This window comes from Trichosurus vulpecula, chromosome 6 (assembly GCF_011100635.1).
Source record: "Trichosurus vulpecula isolate mTriVul1 chromosome 6, mTriVul1.pri, whole genome shotgun sequence".
Taxonomy (NCBI): Eukaryota; Metazoa; Chordata; class Mammalia; order Diprotodontia; family Phalangeridae; genus Trichosurus; species Trichosurus vulpecula.
In genome coordinates this window covers 78,576,200-78,602,404 of record NC_050578.1, presented here as the reverse complement: position 1 = coordinate 78,602,404, position 26,205 = coordinate 78,576,200, and the positions used below count along the sequence as shown (strand labels likewise).

General features: G+C 42.0%; 1 protein-coding gene across 3 annotated transcripts; it reads right to left on the bottom strand.

Annotated features, from left to right (window-relative positions):
- Window positions 1-1,687: 1,687 nt before the first annotated feature.
- Window positions 1,688-25,768, bottom strand: NUP54 (nucleoporin 54). Of its 3 annotated transcripts, XM_036763982.1 has the most exons (13): window positions 25,551-25,729; window positions 24,918-25,079; window positions 23,019-23,102; window positions 22,774-22,905; window positions 19,752-19,978; window positions 17,972-18,159; window positions 13,225-13,421; window positions 8,946-9,000; window positions 8,185-8,278; window positions 6,014-6,121; window positions 4,144-4,263; window positions 3,660-3,770; window positions 1,688-2,506 (listed from the first exon to the last, which is right to left on the bottom strand). In XM_036763982.1, the coding sequence occupies exons 1-13, from the start codon at window positions 25,615-25,617 to the stop codon at window positions 2,378-2,380; spliced, it is 1,674 nt and encodes a 557-aa protein (XP_036619877.1). In that variant the 5' UTR covers window positions 25,618-25,729; the 3' UTR covers window positions 1,688-2,377. The 3 variants fall into 3 exon arrangements, with proteins under 3 accessions (XP_036619877.1, XP_036619876.1, XP_036619875.1); XM_036763981.1 differs by lacking the exon at window positions 24,918-25,079 and having other exon boundaries at window positions 25,551-25,768; XM_036763980.1 differs by lacking the exons at window positions 1,688-2,506; window positions 24,918-25,079 and adding an exon at window positions 2,513-2,818.
- Window positions 25,769-26,205: the final 437 nt, after the last annotated feature.

The following is a 26,205-nucleotide window of genomic DNA, read 5'->3' as shown; positions in this document are numbered from 1 at the left end:
CACTATACAAACCTACCCTAAATTATCCATCCAGCCCCACTAGACATAATTCCCCATCCTGTACTCTGTGATCCAGCCAAACTAGCCTTCTCTGTTCCTCCCCCAAAACGCTCCAACTCCCTTCTTGCCTTGGCACTAATCACCCCACGCTCCTGAAACCTTCCCTGATACTGACTGCTGCTGGTGCTGTCCCTCCCAATCTACCCTGAACTAAATTAAACTTGTCTCTCCCATTAGAACGTAAGCTCTGATAAGCAGGGATTGTTTCCTAATTTGTACTTGTATCCCCCGTGCCTAGCACAGTAAAGAGGCACCCAACCCTTGACTGACTCATCTGTCTATTGCTTCTCTGGAATCATATCCACGCATGACCACAATCTGTTCAGCCATTCCCCAGTCACCTGGCACCTTCTTTGTTTCTAGTTCTTTGCTCCCACAAAAAGTCTCAATGATGGTAATACCAGGGCAAATATTTTGTGGCACAGAGAACCTTTCCTTTTTTTCCAGTGATCTCCTTTGGGTATATTCACCCAGTAGGGGACTCTCTGGGCCAAACAACATTGGTCTTCTATGGTCAATTTGTCTGCATAATTCCAGATTGCTTTCCAGCGCTATGGCCTCAATTCACAGCTCCAGCAACAGTGCATTCGGACATCTCTTTCCACATTAACTATTTTCATCTTTTGTCATCTCTAGGAAACCTCAATCTTTTTCTTACTTACATTTCCCTTAATAATGATTTGGGGCATTTTTACATGGCTAATGATTTGTAATTCTACTGAGAACTGATTGTTCATAACCTTTAATCATTTCTCTAGCAGAAGATGACTTTTGGTCTTATATATATATATATATATATACATATATATATATATATAGACACATTAATTTGTGCAAAAGCTTTTCAGTTTCATTCAGTTGTTTTTATCTTTTGAAATTGCCTCTGTTCCTTGGTAAAGAATTCTCATCTCCTGCTCAGATCTGTGAAACGCATGTGATCTTGCTTCTCATTTGTTATGGTAATGACCTTTAATATTCAGGTCACGCAGCTAATTTGAATTTATTATGCTGTAAGATTTTGAAAACATTCTCCATATTTGGTTTGGTATTGCCAGGTTCAATGTTAAGAAAGAAAAGCACCTCAAATACTGCTTCCCTTTATGATCTTAGAAAATTTGGGCTTGATTGACTAACTTTGATAGACTTGGCTCCTCTCATCAATGCAAGGTTCAAACACAGCTCCAAAAGACTCATGATGGAAAAAGCTATGCATATGCAGATAAAGAATTACGGAGTCTGAATGCAGATTGAGGCAAACATTTGCTTTTTTTTCCCTTCTTTTTTGGTTTTGTCTCTCCTTTCTCATGACTTATTCCATTGGTTATAATTCTTCATTACAACTGGACTATAACGTAAATAAGTTCAATGTGAAGGCATATGTAGAACCTACACTGGATTACATGCCATCTTGGGGGGTTGGAGGGAGGAGTGGGAGAGAGAAAATTTGGAACCCAAAAACTTGTGGAACTGAGTGTTGTAACTAAAAATAAAAAATAAATTTATTTAAAAAAATAAAATTTGGGTTTAAACAATTAGAGCCACGTACACAAATAATAATAATGACACAAGCTATAGAATATGAATGGGCTCACCTATCAGAATCCAAATAAACAAATACCAGACAGTATTATATGAAAGTTATCACAAAGCAGAATTTATTTATAAGAAGATTCCATCTTTTACAGAAATAAAAAGGAAAAAAAATAAAGGACAATGTTGTCAAACAGACAAGCATTTTTTGTCATTTCCTAAGGGCTTGGGTTCATTTTTCAAATAAGTAAAACCATATAAAAATAGCTTTCAAACCCTTGTAGTCCCCAAAAGAAAACATCCATGACTAAGGACTCTGTGAATTTTTCTTTACTCTTCCCAAAGATGGCATACGCAAATAGAAAAACTGACATACATTTACTCTACAACGTACAGATTTGCAACAGCCTCGTTATCCTTCAGTTATTTTGTATTGCAAACTTTGCTTGTTTTCATATTTTTATTGGCTGTGAAAAAGCATAGTAAAGGCTCAATGGAGAATAATCTTTAAACACTGATTTTTCAACGACGCTGTTGTAAAAATGTACAATAGTACATATCTTATTGGTAAAAGTAAACAGTTTTTTTTAGGTACAAACCTTTCAAAGGTCACATTTGAAAAGCTGTGAGATAGCTACGCTATTCCAAAATTTATAAACAATAATTTTTCAATAACTTTTTCAGAAACCAAGAGAGGGCAGGGCTTTTTTACAGTCAGTTTCAGTCTTAGGGGGGATCTGAGACAGCAAAAGTTGCCCCAACCTGACAGACAGGAGGCTGTGCGCTGTCAGCTGCAGACGCCTCCTCTGATGTGGATGTTCTCGTCCAATCCATGTTCTATCAGTTTTATGTCCTCCAAATCGTCTTTGATGATGCTAATCAAGTGGCTGAGGCCTTCCTGCTGTTGTTTCAAATGCTAGAATGGTTAAAGGAGAGGGAGAGAGAAGGCAAGGGATCATTCCTGTGTATTTATATCTTGATTACCTGTCTAGACAAGTGATTTCATCACATTCATTTCCTATAGTATAGGAAATATTAGACCAACACAGATCAGAAAGCTGGTCTACACTCAAGGCCCCGACTGGCCCAGGGCTACACAGCCAGCAGCATATGTCACGGTCAAACTAAAACCAAGGTCTTCTGGCCTCTCGTTTACAGCACTGAGTGATGACAGATACAGCCCCCGTCCGCAACACTGTTTCCTTTGCACGAAGCACTTTACAGCCTTCTGTAGCAGAGACACCAATGAGAAATGCTGGCCAACAAAAAAATTCTTGTGCTACTGAATACCGCAGCCCCCAAAGAAGAGAGATTATTAGGCTTGACAGCCATGGAGCAAGAGTTGCTTTTCAGCCACTTAAAACATTATCTGACAACTTTTATAACCATCTACAAACATAGGGATTAGTAGTGCCAAACTCAAATAGAAATGAATCCCACAGGCTGCATACTTAGAAAACCACAAATTAACATCATTCATGTTGTACTGCATCTTTACCTATTTTGCCAGAACATTTCCCAATTACATTTTAATCTGGTTCAGGCTGAGTGGGGGGCACATGGCCCATAAATCTGATACTTCTGACCCGGGTGACCTAAAATTCAAGTTCCTTACAAAGAACATTTATCAGATGAGGTTTTTGTTACCATTGTTCAGTCATTTATCAGTCATGTCCAACTCTTTATTTGGGGTTTTCTTGGCAACAATACTGGGGTGGTTTGCCACTTCCTTCTCAAGCTCATTTTACAGATGAGGAAACCGAGGCAAGCAGGGTTAAAAGTGACTTGCCCAGGGTCACACAGCTAGTAAGTGCCTGAGGCAGGATCTGAACTTCCTGACTGCAGGCCTAGCACTCTATCTACTGTGCCACTTAGCAGCCCTGTAAGTTTTTTTTTACCCTTCCCTATAAATTTTTAGAGTAAGCTTGAGAAACAACAGTGGAGGGAAGGAAAGGGAAGTGAGACAATACGTAGTGTCTTGATGGAATAGCAACAGAACTCAGCTGACAAGCCCCACAACCTTCATGGCAATCAAGTCGTCTTCCAACCATGCAAAGTACATCATTTACCTGCTTGATTTCCCGCAGAAGATCTGCATCTACATAATACCGTTCTTCAGATTTCACAGCTCCAAAGTGATTCTGCATCCTGATCTGGGACATCAACTCATTCAGTCGGCCCTAAGAATGAGATGGCACAAAATGACCGTGTCTGGACTTGGTCTGGCCCACACAATGTTCATTAGTAATGCTGGGGGCAAGTATGAGCTGTCCCTCTCAAAGGAAGTATCTTTAAAAGGAAATCGAAATCTCTCTAGCTACTGAAAAGTAACACTGGTTTAAGGCCACAATGAAGTTGTAAATATTCTCACTTTCAGAGTCTATCTGTACTTAGTCCAATGTTTATTTCCATCATGGAAGTTCTCAAGAAAAAGCCTCTCTGTTTGTCGGAGGTGAGTGTGTGGAGTCAGGCCCTTTTGCTAAAGCTTCCTGCTCGCTGCAGATCCTGGTCCTGTGCCCGTCTATCACCCAAGCACAGGCGGGACATGCTTACCTTGAACTGTGTAGGTGCATTCAGTTCACACTGAATTGTATCAAGCTGTACTCGGAGCTGCTCCTCATCAGCCTGGATGGCATAGCCGCTCTTCCTCTGAATTTCCTGCTTAATCAGGACCTGCAACAGTAGGGGCATGTGAGTAGGGAGATCTTTTTCCTCTTCAGTTACATCCCAGAGAATTTTACTTCTGTATTAAACTGAAGCAGCTTTAATTTTGTTCTTTTCCTTTATTACAAGAAAAATTCACTGAGACAACATAAAAACCAAAAGCATCAATAAAACTTGGAAAATAAAAGCAGCTTTAATGTTAGATTACCTCAAATCCAATTCAGCTTAACGTAATCAAAATCGGAATTACCCTGAACAGTAATATTTGGAAAAGTTGTCACACTTAATAAGATATTATCTTATTCAACTTAGCTACATAAACATGCAGCTGCTTTAGGTCAATGGTTTATCTAGCCTAGTGTTAATTCTTAGCCACGGCACTGAAAGTTTGACACCACGGACTACCAGATCAGGCTCTAAAGGGTCTAACTTCTTCATGCCCCATTTTAGATTTGTGTGTTACTTGGTCTAATTCACAGAATCCCAGATTTAAAGCCAGAAGGGACTGAACAGGCTCCCTAGACAACCCTCTCATTTTGCTGATGAGGAACCTCAGAGGCCACAGAGGTGAAGTAATTTTCCCAAGGTCCCAATCAGTGGCAGAGGTAGGATCTGCAGCCAGGTTCTTTGACTCGAACAGCAGCAGCAGTAGCTCACGCTTCTGAACAGCACCACAGAGTATGCAAAGCACTGGACAGCCATTATCTTAGCTGATCTTTATAACAATCCTGGGAAGTGGGTATTATGATCCCTATGTTATAGCAGAAGAAACTGAATCTAAGAGAAGTTAAAGGGACTTACCTGGCCAGGGTCGCACAGCTATTAACGTCTAAGGCTGAATTTGAACCCTGCTCTCCAAAACCCTAACCACTTCCTTAGGCCACTGCTAACATGGCTGTGTAGGTGCAGATATTTTTCTCTTAGGCTGATAAACACACACGTTCCGTATAAATTAAAAGTCTACATTCATTTAAAATAGCTACCTAATGTGTGAAGCAGGCATTTTAATTTGTCCTAAAACTACCTTCAAGTTTTAAGGGGTGATCCCAATTCTAATACCCTAGAATTTAGTTTTTTAAAAGTCCAGGTTAGTCTTTATTGCTTTACAGCTACAAGAATAAGAAATGATGTAACATTTAAAGCTGCATTCACATCACAGTCCTACTTATTGCCTGGATGCAGCTGACTTTCACCTCTCTGGCCTCAAGCAGGCCTTAGACAAGATGACCTCTCAAGTCTAATAGTTCTTACTCCTGTGATCCCACAAGCCACAAGAGCAACAATGATGGCCAACGTTCAGATGGCACTTACTACCACCAGGTGGTGGCTAGTCACCAGAAGGACTAAGAACACCCTTTGTCAGGGGCTCAGTGTCTAAGACAAAAGCAAAGGAGAAACCAACAAGTAAGAGGAGAAAAGCCAAAAGATTAGAAGGGTTAACAAAGGGAAAAGAAAGACACAAACAGAGCTCAAGCAGCTGCTGCCACCACATCTACTCCTGGTGACAGGTGTCTCTGCTGCAGACGGAGTGCATGCCTTACTGTGGCCAAGTTTTATGAGTCTTCCCCTTTCTACAAACTAAAAAACACACTAAGTGTCACTGAAAGGGTGTACAGACAAACCTTTCAGATATGTCTAGTTGGAATGGGCCTTTTCCATTTTTAAGAGAAAATGGATCCTACAAGAAAAGGGCACTAGAACAGTCTTTTAATCAGATAATTGGGTTGGAACAGCCCTGAAAGCAACTCTTTGTCACTACCTGCAAGGTCCTATGGGAAAGCTCCATGAGTTTCCTCTTGTATTGTGCTATTTTAGCCAGAGTGGTGGTCTGATTCTTCTGTAATTCACTGATATCTTCAGATATAATCTATAAATAAAAAAAGTACAATTATTATAATGGTATTTTGATCTACTTTTAAATTGTCAAAACCATAGTAGTGCTGGACACCACAATTTATTAGATACCAAAATGCAACAAGTCTAGCAACTCTAGCTGAGGTTCACCTAGCCCCTGATCATTCCAAGAAAGAAGAGGTTCTCTGGAGACAGGGGTGCATTAAATTGGTGAAGAAGGCTAGCTCAATTTTATAGAACCATGCCACTGTCCAGCCTGCAGACAACATGAGGTTAGAAAGCATGCCACTGTCTCATTAAAATGACAAAGAACAAGCCGCAGAAGAGTTAAGGGTGTGCACTGTCCTCCTTCATGGTGGTGTCATGAGGGGAATATTGTATAAATGTGCTCTGAGAACTGATGCATCTGTTGGTTGATTTTGCCAAACTGGCTTTTTTTCCACCCTTTCTTTTTTTAATCTTTGTTAGGAAATCCAGAATGACACCAAACTAGAAACTCAGGAACTGACTTTGTAAGTTTGTATGTTAGAGACAGACCAGAAGCAGTCATCCTTCCCAGCAGAGGACTGTGGCAGGCCCGCTGAACTCCACATTAACATTCAACAACCTTGAGACGTTCAGACTTTGCAGCCTCCCAGAGGGGCAAAGATGCAGATTTAGGGCACGTTCCCTACTACCAATTTGAGTCCACAGAGAAGAACAATTGTCTTCAACAAGCACCTGAATATACTGCTGGCAGAACCATGAACTGGGGCCACCATTCTGGAAAAATGTGCTTTAAAAAAGTGATTAGAATTTGACCCCAGAGGTCAAAGTGAGGGGGGAAAGTCACACACATACCAAAATATTCATACAAGTACTTTTGGTGGTAGCAACAAACTTAAGTGCCCACTGATTGGCACTAAACAGATTGTAATATGTTATTGCACAACTAAGGTACATAGAGGAAGAATTCAGAGAAACACAGGAAGATGGGCCTGATCTACTAGAATCCAAGAAGCAAAACCAGGAAACACCACACACAATGACGACCATGGAAATGGAGAGAACACCCTATCATACCAGGGGCCAAGTGTGGCCCATGGAGATATCACTGATGAGATAGGGACCCCAGGGGTAGAATCCTGCAGATGTGATTGCCTGGGTGAACTTTTTTGTTTTGTCCTTATTATAAGGAAAGTTTCCCTAGGCAGAGGAGGAAGAAGGGATATATATGGAAATGAATGTGATATGAAAATTTTTTAAAATGTCAGTAAAAAAGGTACAATTGTAATCAAATATGAGAAGGGCTGTTTCTTATTGTTTCAATGAGCAGAACAAGGACGAAATGAATAGAAGCTACAGGGAGGCAGGCATCGGTTCACTATAAAGACCTCTGACACATCTGTCCCACAACGATACAGGCTCCTTGGTGAAGCAAAGACCTCTCCATTACATTCTGAGAAGACCCTAACTGACTATGTGTCAACTGCTAGAGAGGGGGCTCCTTTGCTCAGTGGGATGTTGGTTTAGATGAACCTCTAAGGTCTGTTTCATCTCCAAGTCTCTGTGATTCTATTACAAAGTAAAATGTTCTGAAGCAGATTTAAACATTAAAAATTATTTTTCAAATTTTCCTTGTTCTTCATTAATCCCATCACAAATAACAATCATTACAACACTATAGAAAGTACAAAGTAACCATTTTAATATGCTGAAGTTTTCTGATAATGCACGCATTATCTTGCTGGAATCAGACGTGACCAACTAATTAAGCTGCTTCCATTGTTACAACAGCTGGCATTTATAGGATCACAATGCTTTAGAGTTTAAAGCATTTCCATGCTAGTCAAAGAAATACCAATTCTAAATTCATAAAATAATTTGATAGTTTTGTGTTCTCCCAATGCCTGTGTGCTACAAAGGAAGCCACGGCATTGAGCTACAATACTAACTGATAATACACAGTGTATGACCTTCCTGGGACTTTCAGCCTTACCAAGACATGGTAGGGTGTGTACAGTGACAGCAATCTCCTTCCTCCACTACCTTGTGGTACCACTCCCAGTCCCAGGGGATGAAAACCTCAATGCTTACATCTAATCTGGTCTGATGCTGCTTTGTCATCTGATCCTGGACCTTCAGTCTTCGGAGAAGTTCTTTGAAACCCACCATTGGCACAGGAATTAGCCTACAGAAAGGAGGTGTTGAATTTCCACATAGACACTTATAAATGACCAACAATGTAAAAGTCTTTACTAGACAACATGATATTTACCATCAAAATCTCATGGCTAATAAACTTGCTTTTCGCACCTGGGGCTTCAAAGGGTGCTGACTGGGATCTGTGATTTCACTGCTCTGGGGAACCTCTAGTGAGGAAAATCCCTTTACCAACCACAATCAACGACCTTTGGCCTCAGATGGCAAAGCTCCTTGGGGCGCCAAAAGGCGGTGCCCAAATATGCCTACTATCTCGTGTCTAGAGATGGGACTTGAACCCAGGTCTCCCAGACTCAAAGGCCGACTCTGACCATTACACCACACTGATTTTATTAGAACAAAAGAATTTCAGAGAGGTCAAGGACCTTGGTCCAACTCCATTTTACTTACCCAAGGTCACACCATTAGTCAGTGGCAGCTCTGGGACTAGAGCCTGGATTTCCTAACTCCAAGTCTGATACTCTTCCCACTACACCACATTGCCTCCTGAGCTCCAAAAATCAAACATTCATGAGAATAAATTTTACCAATCTTACTGATTCCACTCATTAACACATTCTTGGACTCTATCCTGCTTCATAGTGGCAAGCACTATTAATACTATCAAATTAATTACTACATTGAGAAAGACTTACTTTTCAGAATCAGGGTTATCTACTTTGGCCTGTTCCCAGATAATTGGATCAACACCTACCAGAGAATGAAAAAAGGTATTAAAGATAAATATTTCTGAATATATTACTTCTGAAAAGTAAATGAAGAATAAGGCCATTAGAATTTTGTCCAAATATATAAATAGATAAATGTCCTATTTGTCATTAGATTTCTTGATATGGTGCTGTATTTTTTTTAAAAAGAGCATAATAAAAAAATTAAGAAAAAATTGACTGTAAAAGGCATTTTTATTCTGCATCATAAAGGCTCACTTGGAAGTTCTATTAAAATTCATAATTCACCATAAAATTCACAACATAACATGATGCATAAGAATTCAAAATGGCAGAAGAGATTCACTATTTCTGTACCAGAAGTTCTAAGTTTTGGAGTAAAATATTAGCAACCACCCTTTTAGAGAATAAATTTAGGGAAAACACAACAGGTAGGCAGGCAAGTGATGAGACAATCTAAAAAATGGCAAATCTATAACTAATTATAGAGTAAAGCATTTCCTCTTCTAGGGTATTCAGTTCAAAGAACTATAACTAGGCAAGGTAGGTAGGAAGGGGCACACGAGATATGTGAGGGAACACAAAAAAGGGTTCAATTCTTCTTTACAAATACACATTTTTTGGTAAATAGTATTTTTTTTCCAACTACATGTAAATGTAGTTTCTAACATTCATTTTTTCTAAGATTTTGAGTTCCCAATTTTTCTCCCCCCTCCCTCCATCCCCATCCCCTCCCCAAGCCAAGATGACAAGCAAATACACACTTTTAATGCCAGAAAATTCCACTGTCTGTGGCACAGAGGCCTTAGCACAGCCACATACTCTGTCTTACAGTGCAGTGAGCCTGAGAAAGATGGTACCCTTGCCACGGGCACACAGATGCCTTGTCCTGGCTCTGCTTGGTATGAGCTGGCCTCTAGAAAGGACTTCAGAGATCCTCTCATCCAACCTTTTACCTGAAGCACAAAATCTGTCTACAAAATCCCTGACAAGTAAATCATTCATCTCTGGGTCAATACCTTCAGAGTTTAATAATGGAATCCCTCTAGAATAAGCCTATCGATTTTTGTGGATAGCTCTACTTATTTTAAGTGAAAATTCATCATCTATAGTTTCTAAACAGTGGTCCCATTTCTACCCTCTGGGGCCAAGCAGAATAACTAATATTTCTTCTATATAACAGCATCCAAATATTTGAAGAAAGATCTCAAGATCAACAGAAATAATCCTGTTCAGCAACCTGCTGATAATAAACATCAGGTGAGGGATAAACAACAGGAGGCAGCTAGGTGGCTCGATGGATAGAAAGCTGGGCCTGGAGACAGGAAGACCTGAGTTCAAATTCAGCCTCAGACACTTACTAGCTGTGTGACCCTGGGCAAGTCTCTTAATCATGTTTGCCTCAGTTTCCTCAAATGCAAAATAAGTTAAAAAGAAATGGCAAACCCCTCCATTAACTTTGCCAAGAAAACCCCAAATGGGATTAGCCAGATATGACTAACAACATAAGATAGGGAGATGAATGCTGCCAGAATTATCTGTACACTGGGACAGAAGAGATGCAGCAGAGGGCAAGATGAAAAAGGATTCCTGTGGATCCTAAGGTCTTCCACATGCTCCTCTTTCCTGATGTTGTGCTGACTGCACTGAGCTCCAGATCACTGCAGAGCCCTCTCAGAGTGATTTTTAATCACTCAAAGGAATCTGGTCTAACCATCCACACAGGAAAGACCAAGCGGATGAAGTATCTACTGTCCAGATTTCAAAATGCACCTTATAGGCTCTAACCCTAAATGCCTCTGACTCTGCCTCTAACTCTCTATATACGTCTGGGACAAAGAGTACAAATGGTCTAGCCTAGAAAGAAAGCAAGATGGGCTGCCTTCAGGAAATTGTAAAGGTCCTTGATTTGACCTCAAGCTTCCTATGAAAGCACAAGACCATCTTTTTAATACTAACACTTTACTGGTATCGCTATGTGGCAATAAGATATGAAATACAACTGTTTCCAAAGAATTAAAAATGATTTATCACAGACAGCAATGGAAAGGAACATGGTGGGTGTGAGCAAGATGCACCATATCCAAAGAAGAACTCCAAAGAACAAGAATATAAGCGTCATCACAGAAATGTCTAACGGAAATAGCAGATGGGCTAGTCATGTGGACAGAATGATGGATAACAGGTGTCCATTCAAAGTGTTCCACTGGTGACTCAAATGTCAGGAGAAAACAAGGAAAGTCTCTAGCCCATTAGATGGATCCCTCTATGGCTAACATATGGGAGGACAGGGACTAGATTCACACAAGATCAATACGCATGATGGGCTGTAGTCTGCAACATGGAGGCAACTTCTGAACTGATACAACCACACATCTATTTAAGGATCAAGAGACCTCCTCACTCTCACTTCCCTATGTCCCCTCTCCAGGAGAAACATTACAAGTACCATCCACCAAACATGGTAAATTTCCTGCTCAGCGCTGGCTGCCCTCCCCTAGACATGTTCCGGTTTGCTGATGTCAACCAAAAGATGATATTCTTTTCACTCTGTGAATGAAAGGGAGACCCTGGAGGACATGAAAGGGAATAGTGGTTTAGCCTAGGCAAGGGGCAGGAGGAAAGGATGGGTGAGCAAAGACAAACCCAAGCTCTTGATGTCACCCCCTTTCATATTCTCTAAAACCTTGCTCTATTCCCATCCCCCTTCACGTCATCAATCTCTCTCCTTGTCACTGGCTCAGACTCCTCCTACAAAGATGTTTCGATATCCCCTGTTCTGAAATAAATTTGGCCTCTGGTTACCATCCCAGCCCTCTTCACGCTCACTTCCATACTTCCAGAAAGAGTAGTTTACTACTGCTTCCTTCAGTTTCTTACCACCTCACCCCTTTGCAATTCTCATCATTTTAATTAAGTAGTTATTTCAGAAAGTAACCAACAACCTCCACATTCATGTTTTTTCTATCTTCATCCCCTCTAACCTTTTCCCAGCATCTGACACAGCTGATCATCAACTCCTCAACACTCCCTCTGGCCTCAGGGCCGTCTTCAAGTTCACAGATCTAAAACTGAACATATGGTTCTTTCTCCCCTTCCTCAGGTAGATTTTCTATTTCTGTTAATGGCACCTTTATTTTCTCAATCATCTGTGCTTGAAACTTTGGAGTTGTTCATATGATCACTTATTAATGATACATTAATAAGTGATCCATGTTACTTACACCCTGAACTATTTTGCAAGAGCCTCTCTGGTCCCTTTTTCCCTTTATGTACACACCACTGCCGGAATACTTTTCCTATCACACAGCTATAGACATATCGCTCTGATGTTCAAAAAAACCTTAAATGGCTTGCAGCTGCCTACTGAATAACATTCAATTCTTAGCTTGGACTTTCAGACCCTCTATAATTACCTGGGTCCAACCTTATACCACACTACTTCCTTTAATTCACCCAAAGGCTCAGCCAAAATGGCTTTACTCAGGTACCCCAACCCCCTTGCCTCTACAACAGACTTCATAACATTTCACCCACCTCAAACATGTCACAGCCCTTTCTCAAACTCTGCCAGCTAAACTGGAATGCCACCTCCTTCATGAAATCTTCCATGATATTCCCAGCAAGAAGCAGTCTTCCAACCCTTTTTAACTTTCCTAATACTTTTCTGTGTACTTTTACCTTCTACTATTAAATTTATTTATAAACATATCTCATTATCTCCAGACCACCCCTTGTTCTCCCATGCTTCTCCAAGACTAAACCCTTCAGGTCAAGAACCGTGTCTTATTCATCTTTGTAGCCACATGAAGAAGTAACACGATGCTTGTTAATATATAGTAGGCAGTTCTATTCTGTGATTGTTTATGAAAACAATGTTTCAATTAGCTATAATGGATGTGTAAGGAAGCAATGCCCATTTCTGTTGCTTTTAACTTTTATTATAAAATTTAATAACACTAAATAACACAAACTACTTAATGGTTATTAACTAGTTAATAATATTATGCCAATTCTGTGTAATTGAGACAGCAAAATAAATGTCAACCCTTTAAACTGCTTGATCAAACTCAGAAACATTAAAAACAGTAATGGACAAAATAGTCTCAATTTTTTAACATCCCCCAAAAACCTTGTGCTAAGACAAGAATGTCCCAGGTGATCTTTAGCATTTCTGCAGGAAAATGTGTGTGCAGATTCTCGTTTAGTCCACAATTTGATCAAATTTTAACCCTGTAGTACATACCAGCAGGAGGATTCTGTAAAAGCTGCTTGATCTGTGCAGGGGAGAGTTCTGTTCTGGTCATAGAAAGTGTAACTCCAAGCTGCTGTAATGAAGTTTTTATGTTCGCTTGTTCAAAGTGGGCATAGAGTGTTGTAGCTGGAACTCGTCTTGATGTGCCATTTGGAGAACGTTCAACAACATATATGACAACTTCTGTCCTGAAAATAATTTCAGATAATGAGCTATCAAGTTTGTATCTTCCAGCAATAGATATAAATGCAAACATCTGATTTTGGAAAAGGATATGTATGTAGTTAGTATCAGAAATGACAGCTGTAGTACAGAATATTAGGCTTTTTTAAAACCTTAGATAACAAAACTTTAAATTTCCACTGTGGTATCAAAATGATTTAAAGTTACTTTTGAAATTTTATGAATGGTATGAAAAGTTAGAACCCTCCAACTTTTAACAGTGTCATAACCAATAATTATTAATTATGCACATAATAAATCTAAGAAGTGGGAGATACAAATATAAAGAATGAAACAATCTCTACTCAAGGAACTTATATTCTAATGGAGGCGACAAGTACATGTAAATACAGAATAAATGTAAAGTTAATTAAAGGAAAAGCACTAAAGAACTGGAGAGAATCAAGAAAGGCTTCATGTAGGAGGTGATATTTAAGCTGAATCTTAGATGAGGAGAGGAAAACCTACAAGCTGGAGGTGAAGAGGCATGAGGGATTACCAGTGCAAAAGGGTGGAAATGGGAGATGGAACGCATAGTGAGAGGAACAAAGAAAAGGCCAATGCAGATGGCTGAACCAGGTAATTTACAGAGCTAACTACTAAAAACCAATCCCAATAAACAGTCATTCCAAAGATGGCGGCTGGAAAGCAGGGACCAGCCTAGAGCTCTCTCCCAGGACCCTCCAAAAACCCATAAAAAATGGCTCTTAACAAATTCTAGAACTTCAGAACCCATGGAATAGCAGAGAGAAGCAGGACTCCAGCCCAAGACAGCCTGGATGGTTGCTGGGTGAGGTCTATCACACGGACTTGGGAGCAGAGCCCAGCATGGGCCGCGCGGGCCAACCAGACCAGGAGCCAGGTGGAACAGGCCCTAGTGCCCTGAATCACTGAGCTGTGGCAGATATCAGACTTCTCAACCCACAAACACAAAAGACAACAGAGAAGGTTAGTGGGAAAAACCTGGAGGACAGAGTGAAAGGAGTTTGAGGTTTGGCCACCACCCTGGGGGCAGCGGAGGTGATGCAGCTACATAACTATAGCTGCAGTTGCTTCTGGCCCCAGGCTCACTAGGTGGGAGGAAATAAGTGACAGATGAGAGGAGCAGGAGTGCAGAGCCTGCTCAGATCTGAGTCGTGGTCCGGGTTGGCGGTTCCTGGGGGAGGAGGAACTCTGGTGTGGCAGAGCTTGCCATGTAGAAATAGCTCTGAAAACAACAGCACAGCCCCTCAAGCTAGGGACAAAGTACCCCGATGAAAAACTTCAAGGGTCAAGTAGTTGGCTGGGAACATGGCCAGGCAGCAAAAATAGACTCAGACTCAGACTCTGGAATCTTTCTTTGTTGACAAAGAAGACCAAAACATACAGCCAGAAGAAGTCAACAAAGTCAAAGAGCCTACATCAACAGCCTCCAAGAAAAACATGAACTGGCCTCAGGCTATGGAAGAGCTCAAAAAGGATTTGGAAAAGCAAGTTAGAGAAGTAGAGGAAAAATTGGGAAGAGAAATGAGAGTGATGCAAGAAAACCATGAAAAACAAGTCAATGACTTGCTAAAGGAGACCCAAAAAAATACTGAAGAAAACAACACCTTAAAAAATAGACTAACCCAAATGCAAAAGAGCTCCAAAAAGCCAATGAGGAGAAGAATGCCTTGAAAGGCAGAATTAGCCAAATGGAAAAGGAGGGCCAAAAGACCACTGAAGAAAATACTACCTTAAAAATTAGATTGGAGCAAGTGGAAGATGATGACTTTAGGAGAAATCAAGGTATTATCAAACAGAACCAAAGGAATGAAAAAATGGAAGACAATGTGAAATATCTCATTGGAAAAACCACTGACGTGGAGAAATAGATCCAGGAGAGATAACTTTAAAATTATTGGACTACCTGAAAGCCATGATCAAAAAAAGAACCTAGACATCATCTTTCAAGAAATTATTAAGGAGAACTGCCCTAATATTCTAGAGCTAGAGGGTAAAATAGAAATTGAAAGAATCCACAGATCGCCTCTTGAAAAAGATCCCAAAAAGAAAACTCCTAGGAACATTGTTGCCAAATTCCAGAGCTCCCAGATCAAGGAGAAAACACTGCAAGTAGCCAGAAAGAAACAATTTGAGTATTGTGGAAACACAATCAGGATAACACAAGACCTAGCAGCTTCTACGTTAGGGGACTGAAGGGCTTGGAACATGATATTCTAGAGGTCAATGGAGCTAGGATTAAAACCAAGAATCACCTACCCAGCAAAACTGAGTATCACGCTCCAAGGCAAAATATGGATTTTCAATAAAATAGAGGACTTTCAAGCTTTCTCAGTGAAAAGACCAGAGCTGAATAGAAAATCTGACTTTCAAACACAAGAATCAAGAGAAGCATGAAAAGGTAAACAAGAAAGAGAAAGCATAAGGGACTTACTAAAGTTGAACTGTTTTATTTACATTCCTACATGGAAAGATGATGTGTATAATTCATAAGACCTCAGTATTGGGATAGCTGAAGGGAATATACATACATAGAGAGTCAGAGGGCACAGGGTGAGTTGAATATGAAGGGATGATATCTAAAAAAAAAAATCAAATTAAGGGATGAGAGAGGAATATATTGAGAGAGGGAGAAAGGGAGAGATAGAATGGGTAAGTTACCTCACATAAAAGAGGCAAGAAAAAGCAGTTCTGTAGGAAGAGAAGAGGGGGCAGGTGAAAGGGAATGAGTGAATCTTGCTCTCATCAGATTTGACCTCAGGAGGGAATACCATACACACTCAATTAGGTATCCTTCCCCACAGGAAAGAAGGAGAAAGGAGATAAAAAAGGCGGGGATGATAGAAGGGAGGGCAGATGGGGGAGGAGGTAATCAAAAGCAAACACTTTACAAAAGGGACAGGGTCAAGGGAGAAAATTGAATAAAAGGGGCAGGATAGGAGGGAGCAAAATATAGTTAGTCTTTCACAACATGAGTATTGTGGAAGGGTTTTACATAATGATACGCATGTGGCCTATGTTGAATTGCTTGCCTTCTTAGGGAGGGTGGGTGGGGAGGGAAGAGAGGAGAGAATTTGGAATTCAAAGTTTCAAAAGTAGATGTTAAAAAAATTTTTTTTGCATGCAACTAGGAAATAAGATATACAGGCAATGGGGCATAGAAATTTATCTTGCCCTACAAGAAAGGGAAAAGGGGATGGGGGGAGTGGGGTGACAGAAGGGGGGGCTGACTGGGGAATGAGGCAATCAGAATATATGCCATCTTGAAATGGGGGAGAGGGGAGAAATGGGGAGAAAATTTGTAATTCAAACGCTTGTGAAAATCAATGCCGAAAACTAAAAATATTAAATATAAAAAAGAGGGAAAAAAAGTCATTCCCACCTGCCTTGGCTAAGCCTGACATGCCATCCCTTCTGCTGTTCTTCATGCCCTTATCAGACTCACCCCCCTTCTGTCCACAAATCCGATCACATTTTGCTCTTTAATGACAAATAAAATTTAAGCTTCTTTGCCTGGCACCCAAGGCTCTTCACAAAGTGCCATCATACTGCCTCTCAGTCTGGTCTTATCTTACTCCTTCTGACATAGTCTGGGCTCCATGCAAACATGTTTCCTTTACCCCACCTCCACCCTGTTTTGTTACCCCTCCTTTAAAATGCAAATCAAATGGCCTCTTCCTCCTAGAAACCTTTGACAATCCCCCAGTAAAAATGACATTCTCAACCTCCCAGAGGTTGAGGTTTGGTGCTTTCTAATGTACTTATTGAGCAGTCAGGTTAACTGAGTCTATCTCTGATGTCCCTCTAAGATCCATGGAGACTTAGGTGTGCTATGTGTAAACTTCATTCCTTCCTTAGCACCTAGGACAGCTCTTGGTAAGCAGTAGCCACTTGTCTCTATTTGCTGAAAGGAAATAAAGCCAATTCAACAAAGCTTTTTAAACGACCATTTAAGCTTATTATATCTTCTTGGGAACAATTCTTTAAAAAATCTTGAAATTAATTTCTCATTAAGAAATTAGCCTGCAGGACAGTGCCTATTTAGGATCAGACTGACCGGGGCTCAACTCTCCTGACACCCTAAACAAGCCACTTCACTTGTAAACTTTAGTAAACTTTTTTTAGTAAAAACTTTAAAGCATTAGTATCAGCTATTACTTATTATGATTGCACACGGAAGCAATTCACAATCCCAGATCCTAAAACTTCACAAAAATTTTGTAACACTTAATGTACACAATAACACGCTGAATGTTTTCTACTCTAAGTGAATAGTTAACTAAATGCAACTAGGATGATCAGTATTAAGCAAATGAAATTCAAAACCAAGAGAAAAATAAATGTAAGCACTCCATAAGCAGTGAATAAATATTGAAACAAAGACAAAATATTCTGTGATTTTAAATATGTTTCAGGAAGGGAAGAGTGTGTGCGGCATGGGAACATGTATGAAATAGCATGAGGATGCTACATTATCACTGAGTATGTCTGAACCCCAAGACATAAATGTACAAAACCCTTCATGTATACGTACTGGTCATCTGGCAACGTTTTCACACCTTCCACATTGACAGTAAGGCTCTGGTTTCCTCCCAAGATCTTATGGAATGAGTCTATTAGCTGTTGTTGCTGGCCTCGGATGTCTGCTTCCTTTCTATTGAAAATTAAAACCACCAGGCCGTCTTCATCCTTATTGTTGGGCATGCAGCTATAACCCACTGCCTGTGGAAAGACAGCACAGAAAACTGTGATTTATAAAGATAAAGCACAGATCTCAAGCCAGTCACCCATTTCTCTGTCTTGAGAATGGAAATAACAGAATTTGGAAAAAATAACGTCAGTGATTTTGATGTAAAAATATGTTTAGCTCAATTTTCTAAATTATGGATTGCCTATAAATACTTAATCCCTCCCCTTAAAACTGCCTGAACTATTCCTAGAACACTTTTTTATAAATCTCTCCCCTTGTCTCCATAACAACCTCCCTTATATACTATGCTCTTCTGTACACATACCACACTGTCCCTGGTAGGAAGAACCAGCACTTATTAAGCACTTACTGCACTCCAGGAACCATACTAAGTTCTTCACAAGTATTATCTCATTTCAGATGTCACAACCATGTGGCTGTGACAGGGAAAGACCCCTCTCCTTATTTTCTAGAGCACTTTTTGGGTCAGTTTTGTGCCCACAGCATGAATCCATCTCTAGTTTTACTGCGACCAGAATGTTGGCTTTTTTTGTTGTTCAGTCATCTCAGTTGTGTCCAACTCTTTATGACGCCATTTGGGGTTCTCTTGGCAGAGATGCTGGAGGGGTTTGCTATTTCCTTCTCCAGCTCATTTTACAGATGGACGAACTGAGGCAAATGGGGTGAAGTTACTTGTCCAGAGTCAAGAAGTTAGTGTCCAAGGGCAGATCTGAATTCAGTTCTTCCTTACTCTGGGCCCAGTGCTCTATCCACTGAGCCACCTAGCTGCTTTTAGACTATGAGTTTCTTAATGTTAAGGTCTGTATGGTTTTACAGGACTGTATGGGCCTGCCAACCATACTGGCTGAAGTGCAGTGTAAAGCCCGCATGGCAACGCCCTGAGCTGGAGAAAGCAGCTCTCTCTTCAACATGAGTGGTTTTCCTCCCCAGGAGCCCCGAGTGGGGATGAGGCACACGTCGCTGGCCTACACCTGGAGCATCATACTACAAAGACCACCAACCAAATGCAGCCAGTGTCAACAAGTAATCCTGCCCTGTCTGCCAGACAGCCCGGGCTGTCTGAAGAAAGCCTGGACAGGTCATCTCCTCAGCCACAGTCCCTGTGTATGGCGCACTAAGGAGACATGCAGTTCTATACCATGGCAGTGAACTTCCCAAAGTTTGGTGAAATCAATTAATTATAATGACAGTGTCCACTTTAAACCAGGATAGGATAACAGATAGATAGGCTAGGCATTTTGAGTAGAATATAATTTCTGAAGACAAATCTCTCTTAGAACTAGGTTATAATCAAATCGAAACATTCTACCTGTTTATTCTATAATACAGTATTCAGATGGTTAAACAAAAGGCATTCAATTTCAATCTTACGCACCTAAATGCAGCACTTTGGTCTTCGGAGAAAGTAGTAGTTGCTCTAAACTAGGCCTGCATAAGCTGCAGCCCGCCATTTCCTCGACATTCTTCACGGGGCCACCTGCCCGAAATCCTTTGGTGTGCCCCAGAAGTTGTGCAGGCCTGCTCTCAACAGTGCAATAAACGTATCTCCTATTTATTGTAATTTACATAATGTCCTTAACACTGAAAAAGATGAGGCTCATACCTTAAATCTACAGAAGGGATTTTCCTGGGTGAACTCCACAGGTGGGATGTTATTGTTGAAGTACCCTTTGCCTGTCCCCCAGAAGGCCTGGAGCTGATTCCATTTTGCCAAAATAGCATCTCTCTCATCTCCCAGTAGCGTTGGGGCAGAAAGAGCACTTGCTGTATTGATCAGTTGGTTAGACTGGACAGGGGCTTGGGTGGGCTGACTGAAGAGACCACCTAAAGCTGAGGAAGAGAGACATTACTCTTGAAAATAAAAACAAGCCTGTATCAAGGGAAACATAGAACAAAAGGTTCTAATGGCATCCGTCCTTTAATACTTGTATTATCATCCATCAACATGCTCAGCTGAATAAATACTTTTAATAATTCCAAATGGATAGAGTGTGGGCCTGAGAATCAGGAAACTCTGGATTCAAATCCTGCCTCTAATACTTATTAGCTATATGAGAAGTCTCTTAAGTTTGCTAAGCCTCGGTTTTGTGGCCTGTGAAACGAGCTCCAACAATAACATGCATGTAAAGCACTTTGTAAACTGTAGACAGTTGGACACATGTCTGCTGTTGCTCTTCTGAGGATCAAGGTGCTCCAGGACCAAATTCTTATTGATTCCACTACAGAGAAGTAGTGGAATGGATCGTATTAAACCCTCAGACAACAGATGATTAAATCCAGTTCTGAAAACTTTGCTGCTAATCAGTATCATTTCATTCTGATATTTTATGGGGTTCTGTTTCACCATCCTCAAATTTATTTTACAAAATATAAGATTCCATAATTTTTTTTGCTTATAGCTTAATATATGCAGAAGATAACAAAGGTCATAGTTATTAGCAAGACATAGACTATAGTCTCTTCTATCTCCCATAGGAAATGGAAGATCACCACAAATAATATTTAGACTGTTTTGATTTGCTGCATTAAATACCTTTTCAAATGCATCTCTTTTGGTTACGAATCGAAACTTCTGTAAAAATGTACTGTCCTTAAAGGACAGCCAGACTTTGTTCTATCAGCCTTTATCACATGTAATCATTTCAAAGGCTATGATCTGACTCGCAGTGGATGAGAACAAATAATATTAAGTCATATTATAATGGAGAGGCGTATTACCCTGAGGCAGTATTTTTCACATCTAGGTATATGGGTAAGATTCAACTTGTCTTTTGGGTTCAATTTCTCTTAACTGTCTTCAGAACAAAGGAAGACCTCTGTGATAAATGTAGGCCAAAACTTGATGGAATTTCAGTGCAAAAAATCCCAAGCAACCAAAACATCAGGTCATATTATATAACATACAATGATAACCGAAAATACATCATTTCAAGAAATAAAGAAAATACACTACTATTCCTCTCCTCTCTACAGCTTGGAAATCTGGTTTCATTACTGGTAGATTGGTGAGTAGAGGGTGCAGAAATAGCAGAAAACATCTGAAGGAGTCCTTAGGATGGACAAAACTGCTATTCTGTGATCCTAGTGCTACTGACTGGGAAAATTTAGAAACAGGCCTTTAATCCCTAGTAAATTATTACTTTTCAAGCATATTCAGTACCTACCCATGTGCTAAGCACTAGAGGTACAAATACAAGGAATGCAATAATCCTGATTCTCAAGAAGTTTATATTTTAGTGGGAAAGAAAAGAATTACCCACATAGATAGATAAATACAAATCAACACAATGTAGTTATGGCAAGAGGGCACTAGCATCTGAGGGCTCAGCAGAGGCTTAAATTACAAGGCAGTGCTTGGCACGCATCATTAAAGAAGGTGAGGGGGGATTCTTTCTCTGAGGCAGAGGTGAGGAAGCAGAACATTTGAAGAAGAGATGATGGCCACCACCAAGGCTATGTGTGAGGGACAGAGAGAAGGCCTGCCTGGATGGACTAAAGAGTGTGGGAAGAGTGATGTCTAAAGAGGCTAGACTGATGAGTTTAGGTCAGCTTGTGTACGTTTTCAAAGTAAACAGAGGAGGTCATATTTTATTCTAGAGGCAACAGGAAGACACTGGATGGTGGAGTAGGGGAGTCATATGGTCAGATCTGCATACAAGAAAAACTGCTTGGACAGTGGTATTCAGGACGGACTTAGGTGTTGGGGGTGGGGAGCCAGGGATGACTCTCAAAGTGAATTAAGAAGCCTTTAAAATAATCTTGATGAGGTAATGAGTCACATCACAGAAACCAGGAGGAGAGTGTGGTCAACACCATCCAATGCCACAGAAAGGTAGAGAAGGATTAGGACAGAAAAAAGACTGTCAGGACTGGAGATTTAGAGATCACTGGTGACTGTGAGGAGAACGGTTTTAATTGACCACTGAGGTTGGAAATTCCACTGCTGTGGGTTGAGGAGTCAAAGGAGGGAAGCAGGCGCAGCAAGTGTGGACAGCCTTTTGCATGAGTCTGGCTGGGAGAAGGTGGAGAGAAAGAAGACACCAGCCCGAGGGTTTCGAAAGGTGCAGGTTTAAGGATGGATGAGACTTGAGCCCATTTGACAGCAGCAGTGAAGGACCCAGGTGATAAGAAGAGGCTGAAGATTTGAGAGATGAGGGGATGATGGAAGGTGCAATCTGCAGGACAGACAGGGGCTCCTGTCTGTCATGGGCACAAGCACTGACCTGGGCAGGGAGGACTATTCCTTTGTCAGAGAATGAGGGAAAGGAGGTAGAAGATGCCATCCACGGGTCCTGAGGTGAAGAGGAGAGACCCTTTAGCAAAGAAAGAGGCAAGGGCATCAGAGGAGGGTGAGGAAGATTTGGGGAGAGATGCCAAGGTCTGGAAACATGCAGAGTGAGAAGGGGAATCAACAAAGGAGGAATAAAAGGATTAACTATGAGGAAGGCCCAGTTAAGGCAGATAACATGACTATATTGAGTTCATATGAGAGAGAAGGTCATACAATGATGAAAAATGTAAAACGACCAAACAGTTCAGGACTAAATTCTGATTTCTCAGAGACATGAGAAAACATAGCACCTGACACGAATTTTTAAGGAGTGAAACAAACTTCTTATACTTACTATTTTGAGTCTGCTGGGTATTGAACGTCCCAAATCCTAGCCCAGTTCCCAAACCAGTACTGGTTCCTGCAGTTGTGCCAAAACCAGTAGAACCAAATCCAAAACCTTTGTTCTGAGTAGCACCAAAGAGTCCTTTGAAGAAAAAATTGGGTTTGCAAAAGTGTTACCAAAAATGCAACTGCCCAACTAGCCTGTATCAATGCTGTTTAGTTCTATCATCAATTCTATCCAGTCTGGGCTCTTACCACTGGTGCCTGTGTTAGTGGGAGCAGAAAAGCTGAATGCAGAGCTTGCTGTGGTGGTGGTCGTCCCAAACCCTCCAAACGTACCTAGCAAATCACAAGAAAGAGCACAGACACATCAGGGTTAGCATACTCTCGCTGTTAAATAGCCTAGGGTCTGTAAACTATTTTAAAAAAATGTTCTGACAGCTATATTTCAGTGTATTGTTGTTTAAAAGAATCTCATGTATATTTTATATACATATGTATGTGTGTATATACACACACATATATACACACAGATGTGTATATATATATACACACAGATGCATATATACACCCATACATACACATATAAAAACATTCTGAGAAGAGGTCCATAAGCTTCACCACTAGGGTCCAGGACATCAAAAAGATTGAAAAAAATTCTGCCAGTATTTTAGATGTTAACAATTTAATAGACATCTCATAAAATGGTCATCCATGCAACCTAACCCTCAATTGCTTTAGTTCCACACTTAAAATTCTGTAACATACACTTGGCCAGAGACCTCCATTTCAGTAAACATATTATCTTGCTCTGCAAAGCTCAACAACATACTTTGAAGTTCAGGGTAAAATAAAGTTTCCAAAGGTACCAAATAAAGGGATCAATAGGGCACAATTTATCATTAATTGAGGGTGCACTTCACATCCATACCACAGTATAAAAGAAGCTAAATAGTTCATTTACAGTTTATACTTATCAATGGTAAAAAAAAATAACGAAGTAGTCTACAAATATGGAATTGATGTAAATGATTTAATACATGGACCGCAATAAATAAAAATAGAAATGCCAGTGTATTGTTTTTAATAAATATTGAATTATTTTACAAAATAATCCACAATAAACACTGTCATTTCTTTTTGCTGAGTTGCAGCTCTATTCAGAAGCACAAATCAAACACAAAACTCCATTTTCCTCTACTATTATTTTTTTGCAACACGTAAAAAAGTAGTAAGCACTTTGAGAACACAATCCTCAGCAGTGTACAGTGCCTGGTACACAGTAGATGGTTAATGAATATTTGTTGGATGGAACTCAGAAGGATGCAAGTACTGTGTAATTTAATCAAATAGTACAGGAAGAATACAATGCATGATTACTGCATCCTAGTAAATTTTTTTTTCATATATTAAACTTTTTGCTCAAAGTTAAGCATACGATGACTTGAACATGTGGAGTCTATACAACGTTGGATTCACAAAAGAATTTAAAGAATTATCCAAAAAATCAGTTTTAAGCGGCAAAAATATTTCTGAAATTAAGTTCTTAGTAGGAAAAAAATTGGCAACGGGCATTAAGTAACCGATTAAGTTATGTAAAAGCTTGGAATAATGAATTGATATGAAGCAGCTGTGCCAAAGGGTTCGGTACAAATACCTGCGCAGCCTTTTGCCAATTAAAACCAAACTTCCCACCGCACTGTCCGAGCACCAGAGAAGGCTGGCCACTGGCCAGCCTTGAGGACTCGGTGTTTTGGTGACTGACCCCACTCCTCACTACTGACTCAGACCGGGGCAGAGAGGCCCGGGGAGCCGCACACGGGGCCAGGCTCGGGCTGTTTGTGTCCGATGGGCTTCTGAGCAAGCGGCGGGGACGGGACATGGATGACAAGGGCCGGATGAACCGCGTTAGACGGACGCACGGACGGACGGATGGAGGGGGGAGATGATATGCGGCCGCAGGAGTCCAAGAATCCGGGGCGGGGTCGGGGGGGGTGTCCCTGGAGACTCAGGGGGGCCACCGGCCCGGGAAGGACTTTGGGCTCCCCCCCATTCCCCCCCCACGTCCCCCCCAGCACCGTTCGGGGTGGGGGCGGGGCAGCGCATTTTTGGAGTCCTGCTTGACCGTCCACGAGGTGGCAGGGGGCTCTCTACCTGCGCTGGCCAGAGGGTTACCAAAACTGAAGGGGGCCGCGGCGCTGGTGGAGACGCCGAAATTCCCAATATTAAAGTTCACTGCAGGATTAGCAGCTAAGCCGAAACCCCCAAAATTAAACCCACTGTTGGTGGAGTTGGCGGCCTCCAGCCCACCAAATCCTGACGGGAGGGGGAGGGGAGAAAGAAGAGAAAGAAAGAAAAGAAAGAACAGTGAGAATCACAGGAATCAGAAGGAAGCATCGGGGTCGGGGTCGGGTAGGACTGGCAGGTCCCTCAGGGCAGGCGCCGGCATACAGCAGGCGCTCCCTAAGTGCTCTTAAGCCAACCCCTGGCGTAAGGCCCAGAAACAAACACCGGGGGTGGGGTGGGGGGCAGGGCTGGGGGGAGGGGCGCCAGGGGAAGGAAGCGGGTGTCTCCCCTCCCCCTTCCTCTTCCCCCCGGGACGTCGGGGTCAGGGCTGGGGGGGAGGGGGTCGTGAATCCCTTAGCTGAAGACCCCGCCCCGCCGACCCTCGGGGGTTCCCTCCCCGTCCTTAGCTGGGGGCGCGCCCACGCGGGGCCTGGCCTGGGCGGCCGGAGGGAGGGGGTACCCGGAGGATCTCCCCAACCCGCCCCCGCCCTCCACACTCACCCGCGGGGGCGGCGGGGGTAGCGGCCGTGGCCGTGCCGCCCGTATGAGCCCCGAAGTTGAACGCCATGACGCCCCCGGGCCCGCGGCGACTCTCACGAGGGGACTGGTGCAACCGGTGGCAGGGTCCGGCCGCGCAGCGGGAACCCTAGGCGTGAGGGTTCCCGGGAGCTGCAGGTGGCTGCGGGGTGGGAGGCGGGGCCTCGGAGGAAGCCCGCGTCGCGTCGCGTCGCGTCTCTGTGACGTCACAATTGTTACGAGAGGAGCGGCGGGGGAGGGAGTACGCGTGCGCAGGCCGTCCGCCGCAGGGCTCCGAGGCGGGGAGTTCGATGAATGCCTCAGTAGGCCGGTGTTTCCCTTCCGACCCCCGGGGTCTTCGCTGGGGTCTTTGGGGTTCTCTAGATACCTTTTGTTCTCCCGTCCTCGTTTCTGAACGTCTCGTTCCCTCCCCTCGTGAGAACAAAGAAGTCGAAAGAGAAAAAGAGCGCCAGAGAGCCCTTCCCCCTCCGCCCCCTCTCTGTCACTCCCCCCGTCCTTCCCCCTTCCTAGGGTTGTGGAAAAGCAGATTTGGTCTTAAAAACCTTTATATTGTCTTCCCCTCCCTATGTAGGGGCGAGGTTAACTTTGCTGAGATTCCACCCCCCCCGCCCCAAGTCAG

Bases quoted from the DNA above. Each gene is read 5' to 3' on its own strand.
- NUP54 (XM_036763982.1), bottom strand. From the start codon at position 25,617: ATGGCGTTCAACTTCGGGGCTCATACGGGCGGCACGGCCACGGCCGCT. The intron at 25,080-25,550 runs GTGAGTGTGGAG...CCCTCCCGTCAG, and splicing joins TACCCCCGCCGCCCCCGCGG to GATTTGGTGGGCTGGAGGCC. The intron at 13,422-17,971 runs GTACGTATACAT...AATTATTTTCAG, and splicing joins AAAACGTTGCCAGATGACCA to GACAGAAGTTGTCATATATG.